The sequence below is a fragment of the Macaca fascicularis genome, chromosome 8, assembly GCF_037993035.2.
Source record: "Macaca fascicularis isolate 582-1 chromosome 8, T2T-MFA8v1.1".
Classification (NCBI taxonomy): domain Eukaryota; kingdom Metazoa; phylum Chordata; class Mammalia; order Primates; family Cercopithecidae; genus Macaca; species Macaca fascicularis.
The window spans coordinates 41665474-41688986 of NC_088382.1; the positions used below are offsets into that span (position 1 = coordinate 41665474).

Genomic DNA, 23513 nt, shown 5'->3' on the forward strand with positions numbered 1-23513 from the left:
GCTTACCATATGGTGGCTGAGTCAGGTTAAGGCATAGGAGGTGGTATGCTTTGGGACAGTCTTTTTTGTCACACATGACCAGCTCTCCACCATCTCCACACTGAAAACAGTAATCTTCATGCATCTGCTTTGGTTCTGTTTTGATCTTTCGTCTCTTCTGTTTTAACTTAGCATTTTTCGCCTTCTCTTCAGTTGTTGACGCACACGCCGACTGGCAGCAAAGAAAGGATCATCGTTTCAAACATCAGACAGTGCGTGAAGCGGGACACAGATAGGAAAACCCTACAACCTCACATTCATTTAAATGCATCTGTTGTACAATCACCTAAAAACATCAGAAGGCCTTATGCTGCGACAAATACTATAACAAAAATAAAGTTTTGTTTTCACTGACTTAAAAATTATTATTATTATTATTATTTGAGATAGGGTTTTCACTGTGTTGTCCAGGCCGGAGTGCAGTGGTGCAATCTTGGCTCACTGCAGCCTTGACCTCCTGGGCTCAAGCAGTCCTCTTGTCTCAGCCTCCCAAGTAGCTGGGACTACATGCGCATGCCATCATGCCTGGCTAATTTTTGTAATTTTTTTTGTTGAGACAGGGTCTTGCTATACTGCCCAGGCTGGTCTCAAACTTCTGGGCTCAAGTGATCCTCCTGCCTCAGCCTTTCATTGACTTTTTTTGGAGACTGAGTCTCACTCTGTCACCAGGCTGGAGTGCAGTGGGGCGATCTCATCTCACTGCAACCTCCGCCTCCTGGGTTCAAGCAATTCTCCTGCCTCAGCCTCCGGAGTAGCTGGGACGACAGGCGCGTGCTGCCACACATGGATGATTTTTTGTATTTTAGTAGAGATGGGGTTTCACTGTGTTGCCCAGGCTGGTCTTGAACTCCTGAGCTCAGGCAATCCGCCTGCCTCAGCCTCCCAAAGAGCTAGGATTACAGACATGAGCCATTGCGCCTGGCCTTCATTGACTTTTGAATAGGGTGCTTTTTATTATTTTTATTTAGTTAGTTTTTTGAGACGGAGTCTCACTCTGTCACCCATGCTGGAGTGCAATGGCGTGATCTTGGCTCACTGCAACCTCTGCCTCCTGGTTTCAAGCGATTCTTCTGCCTTAGCCTCCTGAGTAGCTGAGATTACAGGTGTGTGCTACCACACCTGGCTAATTTTTGTATTTTCAGTAGAGATGGGGTTTCACCATGTTGGTCAGGCTGGTCTCGAACTCCTGACCTTATGATCCACCAGCCTCGGCCTCCCAAAGTGCTGGGATTACAGGCATGAGCCACCGCGCCCAGCCAGGTGCTTTTTATTTTTAATTGCACGGGTAGTGGTAAATCCAAACTTTAGGCAACCTGTTAATTTTTTTCATTGTGGTATAATTCACATACCACAGAATTCACCATTTTAAAATGTATAATTCAATGGCCCTTAGTATTTTGTGGATTTTTATAAAGTTTTAAATTAGCTTTTTGCTAATTTCATATTCAACCTGAAATAAAATACATTCTCAGAACCTAACAGACGTTACCAAAACAAGCTTCCTTGGAAAGTCACAGTCTAAATTTTTGATAAGCCCAGCTGATGACCCACAAACTAATCCAGGTGCCCAACTGCCAGCAGGTTCCTGAGATGGTCACAAACACACAAACAGACTTCTTTTTTTTTTTTTTTTTTTTTTGAGACGGAGTCTCACTCTGTCACCCAGGCTGGAGTGCAGTGGCCGGATCTCAGCTCACTGCAAGCTCCGCCTTCCGGGTTCATGCCGTTATCCTGCCTCAGCCTCCCAAGTAGCTGGGACTACAGGCGTCCACCACCATACCTAGCTAATTTTTTGTATTTTTAGTAGAGATGGGGTTTCACCGTGTTAGCCAGGATGGTCTTGATCTCCTGACCTCGTGATCCACCCACTTCGGCCTCCCAAAGTGCTGGGATTACAGGCGTGAGCCACCGCGCCCGGCCAGACAGACTCCTTAACAGCCCTACTCCTTATCTCCTGTTGGCTGGGGGCGCTCCCCTGCAAGACTGACCTTTGGCCGCACTCCTAGAAAACCACTGCAGTTATCTGCCCCACAGTGGCACTCCGTTCTGCCGTTGCCCAGACAATCTAGGTTATAATTAAATGTTAACTCCATCCCTGAAACACAGGAGAAATAATTATTCAAACTCGAGTCGTGGGGAAGAGAAATGCTCTCACAGGCACATTCCCCTGATGAAAAAAGAGACATCATTCTGGCATGAAGGCGTTTCCCTTGCCAGTGTTCTACCTCATTGATAACAGTGATGGTAAAAAAAGAAAAGGAGAAAAACATCCCCACCCATGAACAAGGACAGCAAAACTACACATCCTCAAAAGAAGTCATGTCCTTTTCAAAGCAGTGGTTGAAACCAATGTGACAGCATCTAAGAATCTGCAGGAGAATAGGTTCTAGTTCAGCCTTCTTTTCTATAGCTAAGTCACACTAGTTTCTAAATGAACAATATGACCATGGAATTGTGACAATACTATTTCCAGTAATTACTGCCTTATATTATGATCAAATAAAGATCCCAAATGAAGGTTCACTGCATACACCAAAGATCCAGGGACTCAAACTAGGGACTCCTAAGCTTTCTTCTAGCTGGGCTTAAACAATCCACAATGAGTTCTAGAAACACAGTTTAAATCTGTTTTAGCTACAGCATTTCTCTTCTCACCTATTTTTCTACAAACTAAACAAAGGAGAAACCAAGTTTTGTTCAGATGCTGGATGGGTAAGGAAAAATGAAAACAACAGCTCTGGCTTCAGAGGCTTTTATGTCTAATTTGAAACAGAATGATCTTTCAAAGTGAAAACAACAAAAAAAAATACCAGCAACTAAGGAACCAGTTGCTGCTGACACAAGCTAATTACTGTTAATATGTTTTAAAAAGAAAACAACAGCTAAAACATCTGGTTACACTGTACGGACAGCAGCTAACTTGGAGAATTCATTCAGCAGGACTGTGGACACAGAATCCTGTCATACCCACTCTTACATAAAAGTTCTCACTAAATTCCTTTCTGAGGTTATAGATTTTTGCCTCTCACTGGCAGCTAACACTCAATTCTAAATATAACCTGCCTTTTATTTGAATACGTTTTCTAAATATAACCTTCCTCTTATTTGAATAAGTTCTTAGGCATCAAGCCTTGAAGAACCATGTCCTGGCTCTATAGGATATTCTTTCTTCCTAGGGAGGGAAGCATGGGGAACGAGTCACTTTTTTACCTGCAGGAATATCACAGAGAGCAAACAGTCCCACTCGAACATCTCCATTCACTGTCCACTTTTGTGTTTCACAGTTGGGATTACAACTGTGGTTCATGAAGCGAGAATAATTTCCTTTGGGGCCGGCATCAATTATACGATCCTTCAGAAAGAAAAGAAAGGTACCTTTTTCATAAACCAAGTCTCTCCCAGAAACATCCAACTCAGTCAAGGATCACAGGCAGCAGCATTTTGCTACCAGCTGGTGTCTGACAACTGACAAATCAGGAAATGTGAGACTGCCTGGGCAATTTACTAAGTTCTTTCCTTTATTTGATGACCTTCAAGTCAAAGTAAAGTAATTAGGATAAAGTGGGATTTAGTTGCTTTTTAAGTTTGCTTCTAGAAACAAACAGACCACGGAATAATGCTATTTAGAAGATTAGTGGGTCAGAGGTTTAGGAATGATATTTTCTGATTAGAGAGCTCAAAGTTCTGATAACTACTCTGGTGTTTTGCTGTCAGCCCCCCTTTTCTGCTCCAAGCAGGAAGCAAAACTGGTATAGGAGGGGATACATGAGAGCTTAGACCAGAAAGAAGAAAGAAAAATGAGAAACAAGGCCGGGCGCGGTGGCTCCAGCCTGTAATCCCAGCACTTTGGGAGGCCGAGGCGGGTGGATCACGAGGTCAGGAGATCGAGACCATCCTGGCGAACACGGTGAAACCCCGTCTCTACTAAAAAAATACAAAAAACTAGCCGGGTGAGTTGGCGGGCGCCTGTAATCCCAGTTACTCGGGAGGCTGAGGCAGGAGAATGGCGTAAACCCGGGAGGCGGAGCTTGCAGTGAGCTGAGATCCGGCCACTGCACTCCAGCCTGGGCAACAGCGCGAGACTCCGTCTCAAAAAAAAAAAAAAAAAAGAGAGAGAGAAACAAAACTTGGAGATCTGTCTGATGGAAGGACTACTGTGTAGGATATATTCTCCAGTGCTTATCTATTTGCTCTGTTTTTAAAGTTCACAATACATTAAAAAGCTGAATATTCAGGTTTCCTGAATTTGAACTCTAATAATCTGGATAAGCTCCACAGAACTGAGCCTCTCAAGTGCTGTCACGATGGCTGGAGGGGCCACTGGCAGGGAGGATAGGGCTGAAGGAACCAGATCCCAGCAATCATAAAGAATGGCATTTTAACTGATGTTTATGAAACATGTTTATGAAAGTTGTAAAACTTTCAAACAATGACATATCAGTTAAAATACTTTTAAGCTCCATTTCTTACTTTAATGACACTCTGAATCTCAGTTTTAGAGATATGATAGCCTAGAACACAGGAAACATGGGTACTAGTCTTCGTTCTTAAAACTGTAACAAAATAGTCAACAAATCACTTATCATGGCTGGACATCAGCTTCTTGTCCTCTGTAAATGAGAGAACTGACAAAAAAGTTAACTGAGATAATGGATGTAATGTGTATCAAATAGGTCTTACAACTGCAGGGATTAAACGAGCAGTTTTACTGTCATTTTTTCTTATGACAGAACTCATTATTTTCCTCTTTTTTTTTTTTTGAGACAGGGTCTTGCTCTGTTGCCCAAGCAGGAATGCAGTGGTGTGATCACAGTTCACTAAAGCCTTGACCTCCTGGGCTCAAGTAATCCTCCCGCCTCAGCCTCCTGAGGAGCTAGGACCACAGGCACGTGCCACCACACCTGGGTAACTTTATTTTTATTTTTTGTAGAGACAGAGTCTTCCTGTGTTGCACAGGCCAGTCTCAAACTCCTGAGCTCATGTGATCTGCCCTCCTCAGCCTCCCAAAGTATTGGGATTACAGGCGTGAGCCACTGTGCCCTGCCAAAAAGTTTTAATATACAAAACAATTTGGAGTTTTGGCTACAGTAGAACTTTAATAACGGTGGCTTATAACTTAGAATCACAGAGTTGATTCTCTCCTTCAGTAATAAAGAAACTGAGGCCCAGGACTTTTTTGACAAAGAACTCAGACTAAAATCCAGATATGCTAACCCTGCTCTTGGTTTTATTTTCACTCACAGTGCTGTCTCACATGACATGTGCAAAGCTTCAGTATCATTCATTTTTGTACTCTGGTATAACTGGCACATTATAGTAGGCAGCACACTAGCTACTGCAAATCATTATGCTCTGCCTGAAGAAAAATCAAATTAAAAGAAACTGAGTTCAAATTAAGACTATGAAGCAAAAACAAAAACAAATCCCTTTTTCTTACAAAAAAAAAAGCAATTTTACCTTGGTAACAGTTAACATATAAAAATTAGTTACACTGTTCTCGTGGGCTCGCTTGATTCGCAATCTGCATTCTTCTTCATCAATTAATTCACCGACGTATTCATTTACAAATTCACCCTGGAGATAAATGTGCAATACGTAACTTAAAATCAGTGTATTATATAAAGCATTGCTTAATGACGCATATATAACCCAAAATAATTAAAGAGAACCCTGAAAATATAACTTCAACCCTAGAAAGAAATGGTTATTTATTCATAGGCATACAGGTGGCATTATTTTTCTGGTATAAGTGCCTCAGAAGGTGACAATCTGCTTGCCTTTTCTTGCTGACAATACTATTTTTATAGTCCAACTGACAACATGTGGTACATCGCTGGGATCTGGGGATAAAGCTAACTTTAGCCTTTGAAGCTATATTATAACAGACTTTTACTAGTTTGTGGCTATGCAGGTTTCGGGGTAAGACCTGGAAGAGATCGGAATCTGAAACAAGTGAGCTCTGTTTTTGTTTTTAAGCTTCTTTTGAAGTAATTACTGACACTCAGAGGAAGTGGCAAAAATAGTACATGGGAAATCTTGAGAACATTCACTCAGTTTCCCCCAATGGTAACAACTGACATAACTACACTATAATATCAAAACCAGAAAACTGACATTGGTATAATCCAGACTTTATTCAGATTTTACCAATTTTACATGCATGCATTTGTGTTTATATATATTTCTATGCAGTTTTCGCAGGCATAGGATCACGTAGTCACCATTGCAATCAAGATACAGAGCTGGTGCCTCACCACAGAGATTCCTTGTGATACTCCTTTATAATCACACCCTTCCTCCATCCTTCCTCCACTCATCCCATCCTAACCCCTGGCAATCACTCATCTGTTCTCTATCTCTAGAATTTTGTCATTTCAAGAATGTTTTGGCGGGGCGCTGTGGTTCATGCCTGTAATCCCAGCACTTTGGGAGGCTGAGGCGGGCGGATCACCTGAGGTCAGGAGTTCGAGACCAGCCTGGCCAACATGGTAAAAACCCCACCTCTACTAAGAACACAAAAATTGGCCGGGCGTGGTGGCGGCGCCTGTAGTCCCAGCTACCCAGGAAGCTGAGGCTGGAGAATTGCTGAAACCCAGGAGGCAGAGGCTGCAGGGAGCCGAGATCGTGCCACTGCACTCCAGCCTGGGTGACAGAGTAAGACTCTGTCTCAAAAAAAACAAAAACAAAAAAAACAAAAAAAAGGAATGTTTTATAATTGAATGATACAGTACAGAACCTTTTGAGGTTGGCTTTAAAGAAAAAAACTCAGGCAGATTCCCCTGAGATCTACCCAAGGTGCTGAGTATATCAACAGGTTGTTCTTTTAAAATCTCTGAGTAGTGTTTCTGCCATTTGTTTAGCCATTCACCCATAGAGGAACATCTGAATTGTTTCCAGATATTGGCTTTACAAATAAAGCTGCTATGAACATTCCGGTGAAAGTTTTTGTGTGGACATAGATTTTCATCTTCCTGGATAAATGGCCAGGAGTGTGTCTGCTGCACCATATGGTGAGTGTATGTTTCCTTATTAAGGAAACTGCCAAACTACTGTCCAGAGTTGTCTACTGTCATATGCTCCCACCAGCAGTTCATGAGATCCACCTTCTCCACGTCCTGCCTGCATCTGTTATTGCCACTATTTATCATTTTAGCTGTTCTAACAGGCATACAGTGATAAGCTCCTTTTAAAATAAGAGCAAATATTATACATTCGACATTTTGTGTTTATAATTACATAATCATTAACCTTTTCACCTCAAAAGCATTGCTGATTCAGTCTAGGTCAACATTCTCTATAAGGACTTACCAGTCTTACAAATATATTTTAGAGGAAAATAAATATCTTGAAAAACAAAAATGTATTGGCTTATTTTATCAGATTTCTGTCCTATTCTCCCTCCCTCCCTCCACCCCACAAATTTCCACTAGCCCTTCTTATAGCTCTTGGTGTCACAGAACTGTTGGTAGTCACTATCTGAAGAGAAGTACTGCATCACGTTTTCTGATTGTGGAAAATCATTAAGAACATAAGCCAATGGTCTTTAAAATATTTAATCTTTGTCTATTGATAAAAATAGATTATAGTAAGAGAAAAGAAATGAATGGTTAAACTAGAAGGGCCCTAACCTCCCTGACTCTTCCTTTGGTGGCATGTGGTGAGTGAGCTTAGTGAGAAGCACCGCTCTGCTTCACGGAGCTGCATGTTTCAGCTGCAGAGCAGTCACTACCAAAGGTGACCGCTGGCTTTTTCCCTCTCCTGTTTTTATCTACTGTATAAGCTATGACACGGAATTCAGTTAGAAAAAGAAAAACAAGCCAGGTGTGGTGGCTCCTGCCTGTAATCCTAGCACTTTGGGAGGCTGAGGCAGGAGGACTGCTTGAGCCAGGAGTTTGAGATCAGCCTGGGCAACACAGTGAGACCCCATTTCTACAAAAAATAAAAAATATCAGCGAGGTGTGGTGGTGCATGGCTGTGGTCCCAACTACTTGGGAGGCTGAGGCAGGAGGATCACTTGAGCCCGAGAGTTCAAGGCTGCAGTGAGATGTGACTGCACCACTGCACTCCAGCCTGGGTGACAGGGCAAGACTCCGTTTCAAGGAAATAAAAACAAAATTGATCTGTAAATGCAGCACCATAAACAGTTAATTTCCTTTACTTTTTCCTTCCAGTCCTTTCTCACAAAGGACATGGGACTGTTCTGCACATTCATCTATTACATACACTGTCAGCCTCAAATGGCTTTTCCTGTATCCAGTTTGGACTTTGTTATCAGCCGATGAACAACATTTTGCACTATGATATGATATCAAAGGGTAGCAGAAGATTGTACTGCCATCTTGGCTGCATTGCAACCTACTGTTACTATACCTAATGATGTTAGGGCAAATTTTCTTTTTGGAGATGGGGTTTCATTCTTGTTGCCCAGGCTGGAGTGCAATGGTGTGATCTCAGGTCACTGCAACCTCCACCTCCTGGGTTCAAGTGATTCTCCTGCCTCAGCCTCCCAAGTAGCTGGGATTACAGGCGTGCATCACCATGCCCAGCGAATTTTATATTTTTAGTAGAGATGGGGTTTCACTATGTTGGTCAGACTGGTCTCGAACTCCTAACCTCAAATGATCCACCTGCCTCGACCTCCCAAAGTGTTGGGATTACAGGTGTGAGGCACTCTGCCCGGCCTACGGCAAATTTTCTTTAGTGGAAACCTATAGAGGAGAATTTCAACCAAATCAGCTCTACTACTTCTTTTTTCACACATTGGGATTCAAGGTAAGACTTCATTTGAAGAAATAGTTTTGTGAATTTAAAAGCTTGATCATGATTTATTATGGTTTACACTTTAATCAGTCTATGAAAATGAGTAAACATAGAAAAATTAAGTGCTGATATCAAATATGACAGCAAGTCTCATAAACTTCATACCACTGTAAAGATGGAAATATTTCAGATGTTCTAAGAGACAGATCTTTAGCCTCAAAGAGTTGCTTACTAGACTTAAAAACCATTAACTGTGAATTCAATTGTGAACAAAAATTGTTAACAAATTCATTAACTTAAAAAATGCTACAGATCTGTCCTTAAAGACTGCAGCAAAAAGGCTGTAATTCAATATTTAATACCTTAACATTTTTTCTGAGAAAGAAACTACTTCATAACAAGAAGTCCCTAGTTTGGCACACATTTTCAGGAATCTGTTCTGTGGAGAAAGAAGGGGACCTGACTGTGTACATTCCGTTTCATATTGGACTTCTTTCCTGTAAATACACCGACTGTCTTATTCATGTTGCTATAATGTCTTTCTGATTAACTTTTCAATGATTGTATATTTCTAGCTATTTTGTAAAAGACCAATTGTCTTACATCAGCAAACCCTCAAGTGCTAAAGAGCAGGAAAATCAAGATTGTTTAATAAGTTATCTTACAACACATTTCAGAATAAGTGCAACTACTATTAAAAGGTGTTAACACAATATTAAAGTGGATGGATTTCAGGATGGCCCCATAAACTCCCATGAAATCATAGGCAAAAATGTGTATATATGATATACATGGCACTAAAGTAATATAAAACATTTTGCATTATATGATGACATTTTAGATGTGGTTGGCCTTGGACCAAGCAGCCCAGTCCACATATCCAATACATCAGCAAATCCTGTTGGCTCTACCTTTAAAATGTCAGAAATCCAACCACTTCTCTCCTGGCTCAACTACAACCCCAGTGGTTCCACATCACCATGGTCTTTCTCCTGGGCGACTCTAATGGTCTCCCTTGATCGCTCTTTCCTTCTTATCATATGTTCTCCATACCACAGCCACAGTTATCCTTTCGAAACCCAAGTGTGGCAGACAGACTCTCAAGGTGGCCCCTGTGATGCCTGCCTGCTGGTGTTCATGCCATTGTGTCGCCTCCTCCCCTTGTTGCGTGTGAGCAGGACCTGTGATTAGCTTCTAACCAACAGAATATGGCATGGGCGACAGGTGATTCTGTGAGTTTATGACATAAGACTTTAGTGTCCATCTTCGTGTAGTGTCTCTCACCCCCGCTGGCTGTAAGGAAGCAAGTGGCCATGCTGGGAATCCCATGTGGCAAGGAACTGTGGGCAGCCTCTAGAAGCTGAAAGCAGCTCCTGGCCAACGGCAAAACAAACAAACACACACACACACCCCCCACAAAAACAAAAACAACCGGAGTCTCTCACCCCTACAGCTAGAGAACGGAGTTCTGCCAAACTGAGTTCTGCCAACAACCATGCAAACAGGGAAGCAGATCCTTCCCTAGTCAAGCCACAGAGGAGAACCCAGCCCCAGTTGGCACCTTGACTGCTGCCTGGTGAGGCCCTCAGTAGAGGACCCAGCTAAGGATTGCCTGGACTCCTGACCCATATTAACTGTGAGATAATAAAATGCGTGTTCTGTCTTAATTTGCTAACTTTGTGGTAACATTTGTATGTGGCAATAGAAAACTAATACATCAAATCAGATCAAGTCACTCCCTAGTAAAATCCTCCAGATGTTCCCCATCCCATGGCCAATATGGCCAGTAAGGCCCCATCCTATCTAGCTGGTGGCGGCCCTTCTCACTGCAGCTCCTCTCCCTCCTCTCCTGTGGCTCCTCCCCAGGCCCAGAACTTCCTTGCTGTTCCTGGAGCACACTGCAGCCTTTACAGCTGCCTGCCTCCAGTCTGATGTGCTCTTCTCCTGCACACACCTGCATGGCTTTCTACTACACACAGGGCAAACGGCGCCTCCTCAGGCCCTCCTGAGCCAGTCAATTGAAAAGGGCAATCCCTGTCACCAGCTAGCCCCTTTTCCAGCTTTATTTTTATTCACAGCAGTTAGTGGCACTCGACATGTTTATTATCTGTCTCCTCAAGCAGATCCACTAAGGTAAGGGTTTCATGTGTCTTGTTCACTATTGTTTTCCAAGTGCCGAGAATAGTACCTACCACATAGGAAGCAGCTTAATACACTTGTCCCGAATAACTGAATTTCACTTCAAGCAATCTGACCTACAGAAATAGGTGCAGAAAGGTGGATGACCAAGAACATTCATTATGGAATTTAAAAATATTTATCTATTTATTTATTGGGAATAGGTTAAATTAATTATTTACTTACTGGGAAATAGGTTAAATAAATATGGTACATTTTACTATGACTAAAAGGAGACTGTTAAAAAGAATGAAGTAAAATCTATATGTACTGCCACAAATGTATTTATAATATAGTGTGTGAATGGGAAGAAAATGTCAGATATTTATGTTTAGAAAATCCTAAAAAAACCCATATATTTTTATGTATGTTTATAACCATATAGAAAAAGTTATAAAAGGCTACCTATCAAACTATTAACAACGGTTATCTCTGATGAGATGAAGAAGTGAAGGGATGAAGGAAGAATTTCACTCTGCTATCTTTTTTGTATTGTATTGATCGTATTGTATGACTTTTCTTTACTATATTAGATGGTATTTTTAAATTACAAACCTGATTTTTTTTTTTTTTGAGATGGAGTCTCACTCTGTTGCCCAGGCTGGAGTGCAGTGGCGCAATCTCAACTCACTGCAAGCTCTACCTCCCGGGTTCACGCCATTCTCCTGCCTCAGCCTCCTGAGTAGCTGGGACTACAGGCACCCGCCACCACGCCCGGCTAATGTTTTGTATTTTTAGTAGAGATGGGGTTTCACCGTGTTAGCCAGGATGGTCTCAATATCCTGACCTCGTGATCCACCCTCCTTGGCCTCCCAAAGTGCTGGGATTACAGGCGTAAGCCACTGCGCCTAGCTAATTTTTTTTAAAAGGTAGAAAAATGTCAAGAGTAATTTTAGGTTGGACACAATGGCTCATGCTTACAATCCCAGCACTTTGGGGGGGCCAAGACAGGAGAATCACTTGAGTCCAGGAGTTTGAGACCAGCCTGAGCAATGTAGTGAGACCCTACCCAGCTACTTGGAAGACTGAAGTGGGAGGATCTTTTGAGCCCAGGAGTTCAAGGCTTGAGTGAACTATGAACATGCCACTGTACTCCAGCATGGGTAACAGAATGGGGACCCTGTCTTTAAAAGAAAATAAAAGTAAAATAATAAAAAAACAAGTAAAAACTATTTCACATAGAAATTACCAGTGTCCCCTCTCTCCTTTTTATGACTAGCCACTGGACACTCAAAGTTTAAGTACATTTTATCACCACCTTCTTCCTACTACTCTTCTTTGCTCAAGAAGTACCAAACTCTCAACATAGGAAGTTTTAAAATGTTACCATAAATCCCTGTTTATTTTATCCCTAGAACTATTCCCTATTGAAGCATTCCTAAAAAGCCCAGGTTCTGATCTCTTCCACCCCCCACCACCATCCCATGCTACCTTCTTAATGCTCCTTTTGGTCCTGAGGCCCCAGCCTCTCCGCTCTGTTTTGATGATCTCTGCATCAGGGTACAGTCTCTTTGTGAAGCACTGGTTCTGACAACGATCTCCAGCTGGGCACACCTGTGGGTGGCATTCGTACTGCAACATTCTGTTCAGGCACTCTGATTCCAAGCCACAAGGGTTTTCATCAGCTGGCTTGCAGTTACAGCGGGGAATCTCTGACAGGTCAGCAACCTGGATCTGCACCTTTCCTATTACTTTGTTAGCCTAGAACACAAAATAACAAGCAAGAGGGAGGCAGCAGGTAAGTCATCTGGCAATGTGAACAGGAACATCTAAAATATCCATGCTACTGCCTCGTGGTGCTACTCCAAGAAAGGTTCTTTATCTTTCCTGATGAGTAAGCTGAAATTAATAACCATCTCTTTTGTCATTTAGTTGACAAAAAATATCAAAGCCTCATGTGAATTTTCACTTATTTATCCTTGGTATTTCTACTTTCACTAGATGGAAATTTCATAACTGAAAACAAGAGAAAATATGCTTGTTTGGGGGTTCTCTAAAATAAAGGGAGTAAACACCTATATTCTCATTTGGTGGCAGGATAACCTGGTAGAACGAGAACAGCATTTCACATAAGACATGTTGCTACTAGGTATGAGAGGACTTATCAAAGGCCTAATTTTCACAGCACAATAGCTACGTCTTCCATTTGATGCTTCCAGCAGCTCTGTTTTACAGAAGACTGTGATAATTAGCAAAAGTTTGCACAAGTCAAAAAGGGTCTTTAACTACTAGAGAGTAATGCATTTCATCTCATCTATTAAATACCAATGCTTTCATAGTAAAGACTTACTTTGCTTCTTATTTTATTTGGCAATCCCAGGCCAGAGATAAAGACTTACTTTGATGTGTTTGTAGGGAGGGGGTTTTCTTGAGTTTTTTTCAATCTCTAGGGCTTCTTTACTCTCTCTTTGTGCTTTCAATTCCTGGAAACGTTTTGCAGCTTCTTCCAGTGCTGCCAATAAGACGATACAAAGTATGTAAATACCAAAAACCAAAGGAAAATTGATGGGAGAGTAGTTTTACACTGCCTTCCCAATGCTTTGCATCTGGCCTGAGATTTTTCTTTTTAAAATTATTTTCTGGAAGTTACTGTTTACCACCAGGATGGGGTAACAATGAAATAGGATATAACTCATTGAACACTATGCTCTGTGCATGCTGTTGCCTCAGGGAAGAGGCTCTACTTCAATGATCAGAGGTCTCCAAGTGACCCTAACAGCAGCTTTTTGCCTTATACTAGATTTAAATTCATTTTACCCTTACCAGAAAGCCAAACACTGCAAAAGCAACTGTAAGGCTTTTCATGGGAAGTCTTTACTATTTTTCTGTTGCAAAAGAACTTCACTTGATTAAAAAGACTATTCTCAGGCTGGGGTTGGTGGCTTAGAGCTATAATCCCAGCACTTTGGAAGGCTGAGGCGGGCAGATTGCTTGAACCCAGGAGTTCAAGACCAGCCCGGGCAACATGGTGAAACCCCATCGCTATAAAAAATGCAAAAATTAGCTGGGCATGATGGCAGACACCTGTAGCCCCAGCTACTCGGGAGGCTGAGGCAAGAGGATAGCTTGAGCCCTGGAGTTGAGGGCTACAGTGAGCTGTGATCATGCCACTGCATTCCAGCCTGGGCAACAGAGTGAGACCCTGTCTAAAAAAAAAACAAACAAAAAAACAAAGACTATTCCTAGAATAATCTGTGTTTATAGAAAGATCACTGAAGAAATTCCTTTCAAATACACAGCACAGTCTACAATATTGAAATGTATTCCAAACCTGGTTCTAATGTGACTGGAAGCTTATGGACACAGGATCATAATGCCTAGTGAAAATTCTCTAATATCAGAAATATTAGGGAGGTGAGGAGATGTTGAGAAACCGACACCGGAGTTGTAGTTTTGAGTCATTGTAAACATCATCCAGCTTACCTTTTTTGAAGGTCTTGTTAATACTAGTCTGCCCCTCAGCAAAGCTTTTGTCTCCTTCAACATAAGGGAACACTCTGCCCTGGTGTACCCAGTAGTAGTCATGAGAACCAAAGAAGAACACAGGGAAGTCCCCCAAGTCATGTTTAAGGCCCTGGATGTTCAGTGGCACAGACCTGGGGTTGCAGATCTCTGCTGGCCACCATCTGAAAACGAAAGCAATTTTAGATCAAGAAGGCAAAAACAAAACAAAACAAAAAACCACTATTTACAAGGTTGGCAGAAGGGAAAAAAAGTTTTGTATTTTGCAATTTTCATTCAGATTCTAAGAACATAAAATACCGCACATCATTTAAAAAATTAAGTAATTAATGAAATAGTGAACACAGACTAAACAAATTAGGCTCTAATCACCTGATGTACTTTCTTTGAAAAAATATTTCATATTTATAAAATACATATCATGAAAATATGTTCTAAAATATCATAATACTGAACCTACTACCCAATGACATTCTAAACCTAATTTCAATCCTACAAGTCATGTTTCTCCCCAAACTTAATACTGAGATTATCTTTCAAGGTATAACAGTTTATTTCTAGTAGTCAATGGAATCATTTTGAGAATAAACTGATGCTGTAATAAAGAATGACCACTCCCATTCAAATCAGCATTTAGTCTGTAGTCAACCTGGGCAAACACCTCTTGGTCAAATGTACTAGGTTTTATATCACTTTGTATTTCAGAATCTAATTCATCTTAGATCATAATAAACATGGAATAGAGGACAGAATGAAAATATAACTGTTTCAGGCTATGATAATTGAATACTACAGCAGTCACTAAATGAAACCATCTGTGAGAAAATCTGACAGTTTCTAGCAAGCAGACAAATTAAGAATTAAATGATGAAGCTAACAGTCAGAAAATGAGACCAACCTCACAGGCTTTTGTAGTAAATATACATAGACGTAAATTTTTTCAATCTCTTATTTTACATATGCCTAATAAAACAATTTTTTAACACATAACTGTATTACTGAGAAGATAAATGATGACATGATTGCACTCCCCGATTTTATATTGCAGAACTTGATGATAAAGTGTCACCTGAAAGGTACTTTGCTGTTCGTCTAAGAATTAAAAACATGGGTAAGAATCCATGCTCATATTGTAAACAAAACAAAAACCACTATTTTCTGTGATAGATATTTGGTTCGTTCTCAAAGCAGGCTCTATTTATTTCTAAACAACTTTAAGGTAAATATGTATACAGTTACTGCCTTCACTAACGTCAGTTAGGAAGAGGCACACGTTCTGCCTGGGTTTGTTCCAGGTCCTCATATTTTCCCCCAAGAAGCAATACATTGGAGTAACTAGTTATTGAAAATAAACAGCTTCATGCAGCCCCACTGGGCCTGATTGGAAAGAAATACATTAAGAATTAGTTCATGGATGGAAGTCTTTCCAAAACATACAAGAAGAATCTGACCTAGATACAAAATCTCATTGGACTGTGAACTTAATTGGAGCACTGTTTTGGGTTCTTTAAAATGTAATGTAATTAAAACAAGTATTAAAATAAGTCAAAGACATTTTCATATTCATAACTTTAAAAAAACTGAAGTTTATTTGAAGATCTGAAGGCTTCTTACATTGTTTTAGGTATTTCTTATCTAGAAATGTCTTAAATATATTAATTTTCAAACTGTGCACCCTTCTCCACACCAGAAAGATACATATTTTTCAATTATGAAAGCAGTATGCACTTCTTTTAAAAATTAAAACAATGCAGAAATGTATAACAGAAAAGTGAAAATGCCTCTTCTTATAATCTCATCCTTGACACTATTAACATTAGATGTGTTTCTTTCCAGGTATTAAAAACACATTGTATCGGCCGGGTGGGGTGGCTCAAGCCTCTAATCCCAGCACTTGGGGAGGTTGTGGCAGGCAGATCACTTGAAGTCAGGAGTTCAAGACCAGCCTGCCCAACATGGTGAAACCTCATCTCTAATAAAAACACAAAGATTAGCCAGGCGTCATGGCATGCATCTGTAATCCCAGCTACTCGGGAGGCTGAGGCAGGAGAACTGCTTGAATCCGGGAGGCAGAGGCTGCAGTGAGCCAAGATTGTACCACTGCGTTCCAGCCTGGGACAGAGCAAGACTTCGTCTCAAAAAAAAAAAAAAAAAAAAGAAAGAAAAAGAAGCAGGGGGAGGTTTGATCTCAATACCCCAGATCTCAGCTAAAAATGAAGTTCTAAAATTTAAATGGTTAAACGTGTAACATATGTAAAAGAGAGAGAACAGACTGGGCGCAGTGGCTCACACCCATAATCCCAGCACCTTGGGAGGCTGAGGCGGGCAGATCACGAGGTCAAGAGATTGAGACCATCCTGGCCAACATGGTGAAGCCCCATCTCTACTAAAAATACAAAAATTAGCTGGGTGTGGTGGTGCGCGCCTATAGTCCCAGCTACTCAGGAGGCTGAGGCAGGACAATCGCTTGAATCCAGGAGGCGGAGGCTGCAGTGAGCCAAGATCACACCATGCACTCCAGCCTGGCGACAGAGCAAGACTGTCTCAAAAAAATTAATAAAAAAAGAGAGAGAGAGAGAGAGAACAAACATAGCTCTTGCTAAAAAAATTACAGTATGTTTGAAATTTTCTAGAAATATATTTTACAGTCGGACATGGTGGCTCACACCTGTAATCCCAGCACTTTGGGAGGTTGAGGCGGGCAGATCAGCTGAGGTCAGGAGTTCAAGACCAGCCTGGCCAACATAGTGAAATCCTGTCTGTACTAAAATTACAAAACTTAGCCAGGCGTGGTGTCAGGCGCCTGTAATCCCAGCTACTTGGGAGGCTGAAGCAGGAGAATCGCTTGAACCCAGGAAGTGGGGGTTACAGTGAGCAGAGATCACATCACTACATTCCAGCCTGGGTGACACTGAGACTCCATCTCAAAAAAAAAAAAAAAAAGGAAATATATTTTATCTAGGATTCTAACTGAAAAGCAGAACTCTATTGTGCTATCTTGAATAGTATCTATTTTCTTAGTAAAATGATAAATTGCCTCAAAATGTAGAGTTTTTTAGGTTTTTTTTTTTTTTTTTTTTGGAGACAGGGTCTTGCTCTGTTGCCCAGCCTGGAGTGCAGTAGCACAATCATGGCTCACTGCAGCCTCAACCTCCTGGGCTCCAGCAATCCTCCAGAATCAGTCGCCCGAGTAGCTATGATGCTACCATACCTGGCACGCCACTATGCCCAGCTAATTTGTATATATATTTTGTAGAGAGAGGGTTTTGTCACATTGCCCATGCTGGTCTTGAACTCCTCAGCTCAAGCAATCCACCTGCCCCAACCTCCTATAGTGCTAGGATTACAGGCATGAATCACTGTACCTGGCCAAGCTTTAAAACTGTATCACTATATCTGTTCAGCGAAGGCTCGTTGAAAGCCTTAAAGGAGAAAGTGTTATTAAAATAATGGTACTCACATACTTCCTGCTTCATTCCCTTAAGACTAAAGCCTCTTAATGGAATAATCTCTCCTTAAATTCTATAAAGTTTTCTCTTTACACATGGTTTAGGGCTAAAATGGATGAGATTCAGGGGCAAAGAGCTATTTTGACCAGAATATAAACTTGATTTTATTAGAAATCAGAAACCAACATGTATCTAATTAAGACACAAAGAAAATATCAAATCTGGCTAAGTGTAGTGGCTCATTCCTATAATCCTAGCACTTTGGGAGGGTGAGACAGGAAGATCGCTTGAGCCCAGGAGTTTGAGACCAGCCTAGGCAATATAGTGAGACTCCATATCTCACTATATTTATTCAATTTAAATTAAAAAAAATTTTAAGGCTGGGCGTGGTGGCTCACACCTGTAATCCCAGCACTTTGGGAGGCCGAGGCGGGTGGATCACGAGGTCGGGAGATTGAGACCATCCTGACTAACACGGTGAAACCCCATCTCTACTAAAAATACAAAAAATTAGCCAGGCGTGGTGGCGGGTGCCTGTAGTCCCAGCTACTCAGGAGGCTGAGGCAGGAGAATGGTGTGAACCCGGGAGGCGGAGCTTGCAGTGAGCCGAGATCGCGCCACTGTACTCCAGCCTGGGCAACAGTGTGAGACTCCGTCTCAAATAATAATAATAATAATAATAATTTAAAAGTTAAAAAAAAATCATCTCCACTGTCCACATAAGACCTTTTATTCCAAAATCTAGTAGTTACATAGCCCATTAGTATAAAACAACTTTCAGGACTTAAAAATTGGTGGGCATGGTGGCTCATGCCTGTAATCCCAGCACTTTGGGAGGCTGAGGTGGGCAGACTGCTTGACTCATGAGTTCGAGACTAGCCTGGGCAACATGGCAAAACATCATCTCTACTAAAAATACAAAAAACTAGCCAGGGTGGTGGTGTGCACCTGTAATCCCAGCTACTTGGGGGCTGAGGTGGGAGGATGGCTTGAGCCAGCAGGTGCAGTGAGCCGAGATCACACCACTGCACTCCAGCCTTGGTGATAAGCTAAACCTTGTCTCACAAACAACCAACCAACCAATCCCAAAGAAAAAGAAAAAGAAAAAGAAATTCAATAATGAATTAGGAACATAACCTTCCCAACCCCTTAAGAATCCAGCCTCAAAACATGGTTCTTTTCTTTTCTTTTTTTTTTTTAAGGAAGTAGGTCCATGCTGTCTACCTATCTATCTCCAAGTCCCTCTGCATCCAGAGTATGAAACTGGTCTGCACAATGACTGAATACTTCCTCTTTGTTCTTGGAAAAACTTGCCTGTAATTTCCCAATTTGACCCAAACAATCTGCTTGTAATGTAGTTTCTTGCCAGCTTTACAGTCATTACAATTCCAGCAGCCTTCTGGCATTTCTATGCTCAGGCATTCCGGGTGGAAGGAAGCTGGGCACGATTCACAGCAGAGCAATCTTCCACCTTGAAACAAATAAACAGTCTTAATAACTGAGAAAAGAGGAGAGAGAAAAAGAAAGAAAAAGGAGAAAGTTATCTTTTCAGCACATTAAATCTGATCCAAATTGGGGGAAAATAACAAAGGGACTGAGTCATATCTACAGTGATGGATTAAAATAGCAAATGAATGTATTTAGCTACTTTTCAGGGTTTCAGTGGCCAGAAACTCAGAGCTTCTGAGTAGTACCAAAAGCATCCATGTACTCTTTACTCCTTTAAACTATGGGCTACTGAGGTATCAGTTTAGAAGCTAAACTCTTAACATATGACCAAATTGAAGCATAAAATCTTTTGACTGAGTAGATTTGAGAGGTTTTTCAAACATGTAAGTAGCAACTTTCTTTTCTCCTTCAGAGATAAAAAAGAAAGCAAGTCATTGTTGTATTTTAATCCAGTGCCATGGTTAACTAAATTCCTTTACAATATAATTAGCAAGAAAAAAATAGCCAATAGGTTGATCAGTACTTTTTTCTTTCCATAAAGAATACAAAAAGCAAAAGGAACACAGAATCTCAAATTGGTGATTATGTTATCATTACCTTTTGGTGAAGATATACAGGCTATACAGCAGTGGTTTGCAACTTTTTCATCACCAAGGATTCCCTTTTCCCTCCTCATGAACCCACATAATTTCAAGTATTTTATCAACAACCAAAAAACCTCTGTGTGTGTGTGTGTGTGTGTGTGTGTGTGTGTGTGTGTGTGTATTCTCTCTATATATATACAGAGAATATATTTTGAGACGGGCTCTCACTATCTTGCCCAGGCTGGTCTTGAACTCCTGGCCTCAAGCAATCCTCCTGCCTCAGCCTCCCAAAGCACTGGGATTACAGGCGTGAGCCACCATGCCTGGCCAAAATCTGCATTTTAAAAGTAACAATTTCTCCAATTTTTATTAACCAAAGAAATATATAACTGCTAATCAGAGATTCTGATCCCAATAACAAAACTAGTATTATCACATTAAATTGTTAAATCATAGCCAAATTTAAAAAACTCATGCAGCCTGATTCTGTACAAATGTGTAATTCTGTTAGATTTTCTGAAATATTAAACATAGTTCAAAAATTTTGTTTACATCTCTTCTGACTTCATATTGAGAACCACTGCTTTATAGCATAAAATTAAGTAGTTATCAGTATAGAATGAAGTACCATATGCAAGGGGCTCACTCCAAGTTCCCTGTCAAAACTCCTTCCTTTTAGATACACAAAATACTCTCTGGATTGAGACCAAAATAGGTGTGGCAAACAAAATAGTTGTAAATGCTAAGAAATATGAAATTCTGGGAGGAAATTAGGTATTTCTAATATGTATTTCAATACGTGACAGAGAATGTTGTTAACCACTGAAGATGAAATATAATAAAGACAAATATTTATTGAAAAAAAACTGATCTTTTCATTGGAAAATCAGGTCTATAACCCATGAGTGTACCGAGATTTAAAGTCTCATAAGCAAAAGGGTAAGAGCCCTCTATGCAACTTTATCAAATCACATGCTCCAACCTTCTGAGGGCTTGCTACCAATTTTCCAGAAAATCTTGTCTTCCTATAGATTTTCAAACTTCTGATTAACATAAAAACAAAAAGAAAATCCATATACAACCCATGATGAATTAAATTACTATATTTCCTCTGCTTAAAAGCTTTTACTTCAACCATCAAGATTTTTTTTTCTGGGACTACATCTCAATATGGATTAACTGGTTCAGTTTACCAACCTAGAGATCAGATGCCCAAGTGCTCTAAACTTAGGTAGGGAATTCATCTATAAATTTAAAGTAAAATGAGATTATTCATTTTTTTTTTCCATCAGAAAGGAATGACCAGTAGGGAGAAAAGTCTGCAAACAGCTTTAGAGGACATGTGATTATTAGCACTGACGTAGAAAAGTCAGGCTGGTCATTTTTAACATTATGGAATAGTTCTTAATTTTAAGTCTTATTTCAGAGGAAATACAGAGCCAGAATCATCAGAGAAAATTGTCATGATAAAGATGATTAAAATACACAAGGGAAATAAAAAAAAAAAATGAATGGTCCACTTTGGTGCTATGCAAGAAAACTGGGATACAAGAGAAGTGAGATATGGTTCAAGTTAAGCAAACAGAGGGCTCAAAATAATTTCAATTCATGTCAAAGTTAATACTGAGTACTGAAAACAAAGTAAGCAACAATTGAATTAATCTAATTTTATATAGGTACCAGCAGGAATATAAAGCATTTCCTAAAATGTCTCAGGCAGAATAATTATGGAGTAAGTCAAACCTATGTTCATTTTTTGTTTTGAAAGCAGGCAGTATTATCAATAAAGTGATATAATCTGACTGGGGAAAACAGACAAAAAAGCCAGTACTCTCTCCAATACTTCTAATATGTTCCAATCGACTTGCTGAGTCGCACTTTTAGTCATGAGTTGCCACTTCAGATGTCTGACAAAGAGCAAAGATACATCAAACAGGCAACACAAAGAATTTTTTTAAAGCCCATTTCAAATACACCTAGTGTGTGTGTGTGTGTGTGTGTGTGTGTGTATGGTATATTAGTTATGAATGAAGTTTTCTTTAAAGATTCTGAACTTGGCCCCAGATCATAATGGGAATGTACACAGGAAAAGGCCCTCATCTTTCAAGCTCATTTATTTTTCCCTATGGGATAACAATTCCCCAAATAATACATCATTGTTAAATCATTTTTATAACAGGTAGGATTATGGAAACTAAACACAATATAAAGTTTTCTTCCATAGGTTAAATTAACTGGGAGAATACAAGTATCCATTTAGCTCTTGGTACTGTGTGGATAATTATCCATCAGCAATTCAGCTGGGCTGCCTTCCAGCATCCAGCATTAGGGGTATTCTCCCCCACCAGCTTCCTACCAATGTCTCCTAAGGGAAGGGCAACTACTTTTCATAGCATCTTAACCGAACATTTAAGAGCACAATGACAGAACATATTCTAAAAGCAAACTTTTAAGTATCAGTATCTTAGTTTCCCTCTTTTAACAACCTACCTTATTAGTTGAAAGTTAGTAACAAATTATACCCTATCTTTTCTATTCCAACTTGAATGATAGTTTCACACCAGGAAAAAGAGAAGGAACATTTAGAATATTGTTCTATATTTATACTGACCAAAATCCTAGTCTTTCTATTTTAATAACTTGTAAATATGGAATGTGTGAAAATTTATTCAAGGGAAGAATAAGTAAAAATTTGCAATAATGGAATTATTTTAAGCCCTTTTTAATAATTGTGCAGCCATATGAAGACACAATCACAACCACCAAGGCAGAATTTACCAAAAGCAACAGATGGTGCTTGACAGGCATACATTTCCCCCCTACATTGAAAGAGAAAAAAATAGGAAATGCAAAAATAAAAGCAAGAGAAACTATTTTGATTATTACCTTTCTCACATTTCTTTTTGGAAGCTGACGAAGAAGGAATCATAGGTAATTTCATCAACTCAGCACGATTTGATTCATTCAGTAGATAGTGGGACTTATAGGCATATGAACTGAACATGGGGTCTGAATGGTCCTGAACTATCAGCCCTATACGAAACAAACAGAAAGAGATGAGCTGCAATGAAACTACCCATGATTCCATGAGGAAAAAATAAACCAACACCTATTATGTATGCTTCAAAGTTGGGGTGGGGAGGGCGAAAATGAGAATATGAAGAAAAAAGAAAGATCTGACAGAAAGGTTTTCTATAGTTTTCAAAGGGAGTCTGAACTACTCAATTCCTTTTCCCTATATATTATAGAAACCTATATTCTGCAGAAGAAAACTTCAAATAATTTGAAGATATAAACACTTGACATCATACAGAAAACCCCTTAGGGAAAACAAAGCTACACTGCTTCATATTTGGATGTACAATGACGACAACCCAAAGAACAAAAGGATATTATATATCATGTAATGAGATTGAAACAAGAATCATTTACATAAGTAGACCCTGATCTACCTTCAATATAACAAGTAGCACTTTAAGGTAGAATGGAAGTCTCTCCTTTTTTCTATTCATATCTTCAGAAACACTCAAAGAAATCCTAACTTTCTCTGCCAGATAGTGAAACTCTTCTCTATCAATATGGTACATGTTTT

General features: G+C 40.1%; 2 protein-coding genes across 17 annotated transcripts in view; one reads left to right on the forward strand and one right to left on the reverse strand.

Annotated features, from left to right (window-relative positions):
- DDHD2 (DDHD domain containing 2) overlaps positions 1-401 on the forward strand; it is a 45754-nt gene extending 45353 nt beyond the window's left edge. For both annotated transcript variants that reach the window (XM_065518596.1, XM_073998608.1), the window contains exon 18: positions 193-401. The gene's annotated coding sequence lies outside the window, so the exon portion shown is untranslated. The remainder of the gene's footprint in view (positions 1-192) is intronic.
- Positions 1-23513, reverse strand: part of NSD3 (nuclear receptor binding SET domain protein 3) — a 115240-nt gene that overhangs the window by 6623 nt on the left and 85104 nt on the right. For 3 of the 15 annotated variants that reach the window (XR_012416363.1, XM_005563083.5, XM_073998578.1), the window contains 9 exons: positions 22808-22954; positions 19203-19359; positions 14401-14603; positions 13317-13429; positions 12409-12678; positions 5530-5613; positions 3250-3391; positions 2028-2134; positions 7-211 (listed from right to left, as the gene is read on the reverse strand). Coding sequence is in view for 9 of the 15 variants with exons in the window: in XM_005563083.5 (XP_005563140.1) it covers positions 7-211; positions 2028-2134; positions 3250-3391; positions 5530-5613; positions 12409-12678; positions 13317-13429; positions 14401-14603; positions 19203-19359; positions 22808-22954 (1428 nt within the window). In the remaining 6 variants the exon portion in view is untranslated. Of the gene's footprint in view, positions 1-6; positions 212-2027; positions 2135-3249; positions 3392-5496; positions 5614-12408; positions 12679-13316; positions 13430-14400; positions 14604-19202; positions 19387-22807; positions 22955-23513 lie in introns of all 15 variants that reach the window. The other 12 variants (XM_005563082.5, XM_073998577.1, XM_015454671.4 and 9 more) reach the window with 9 other exon arrangements.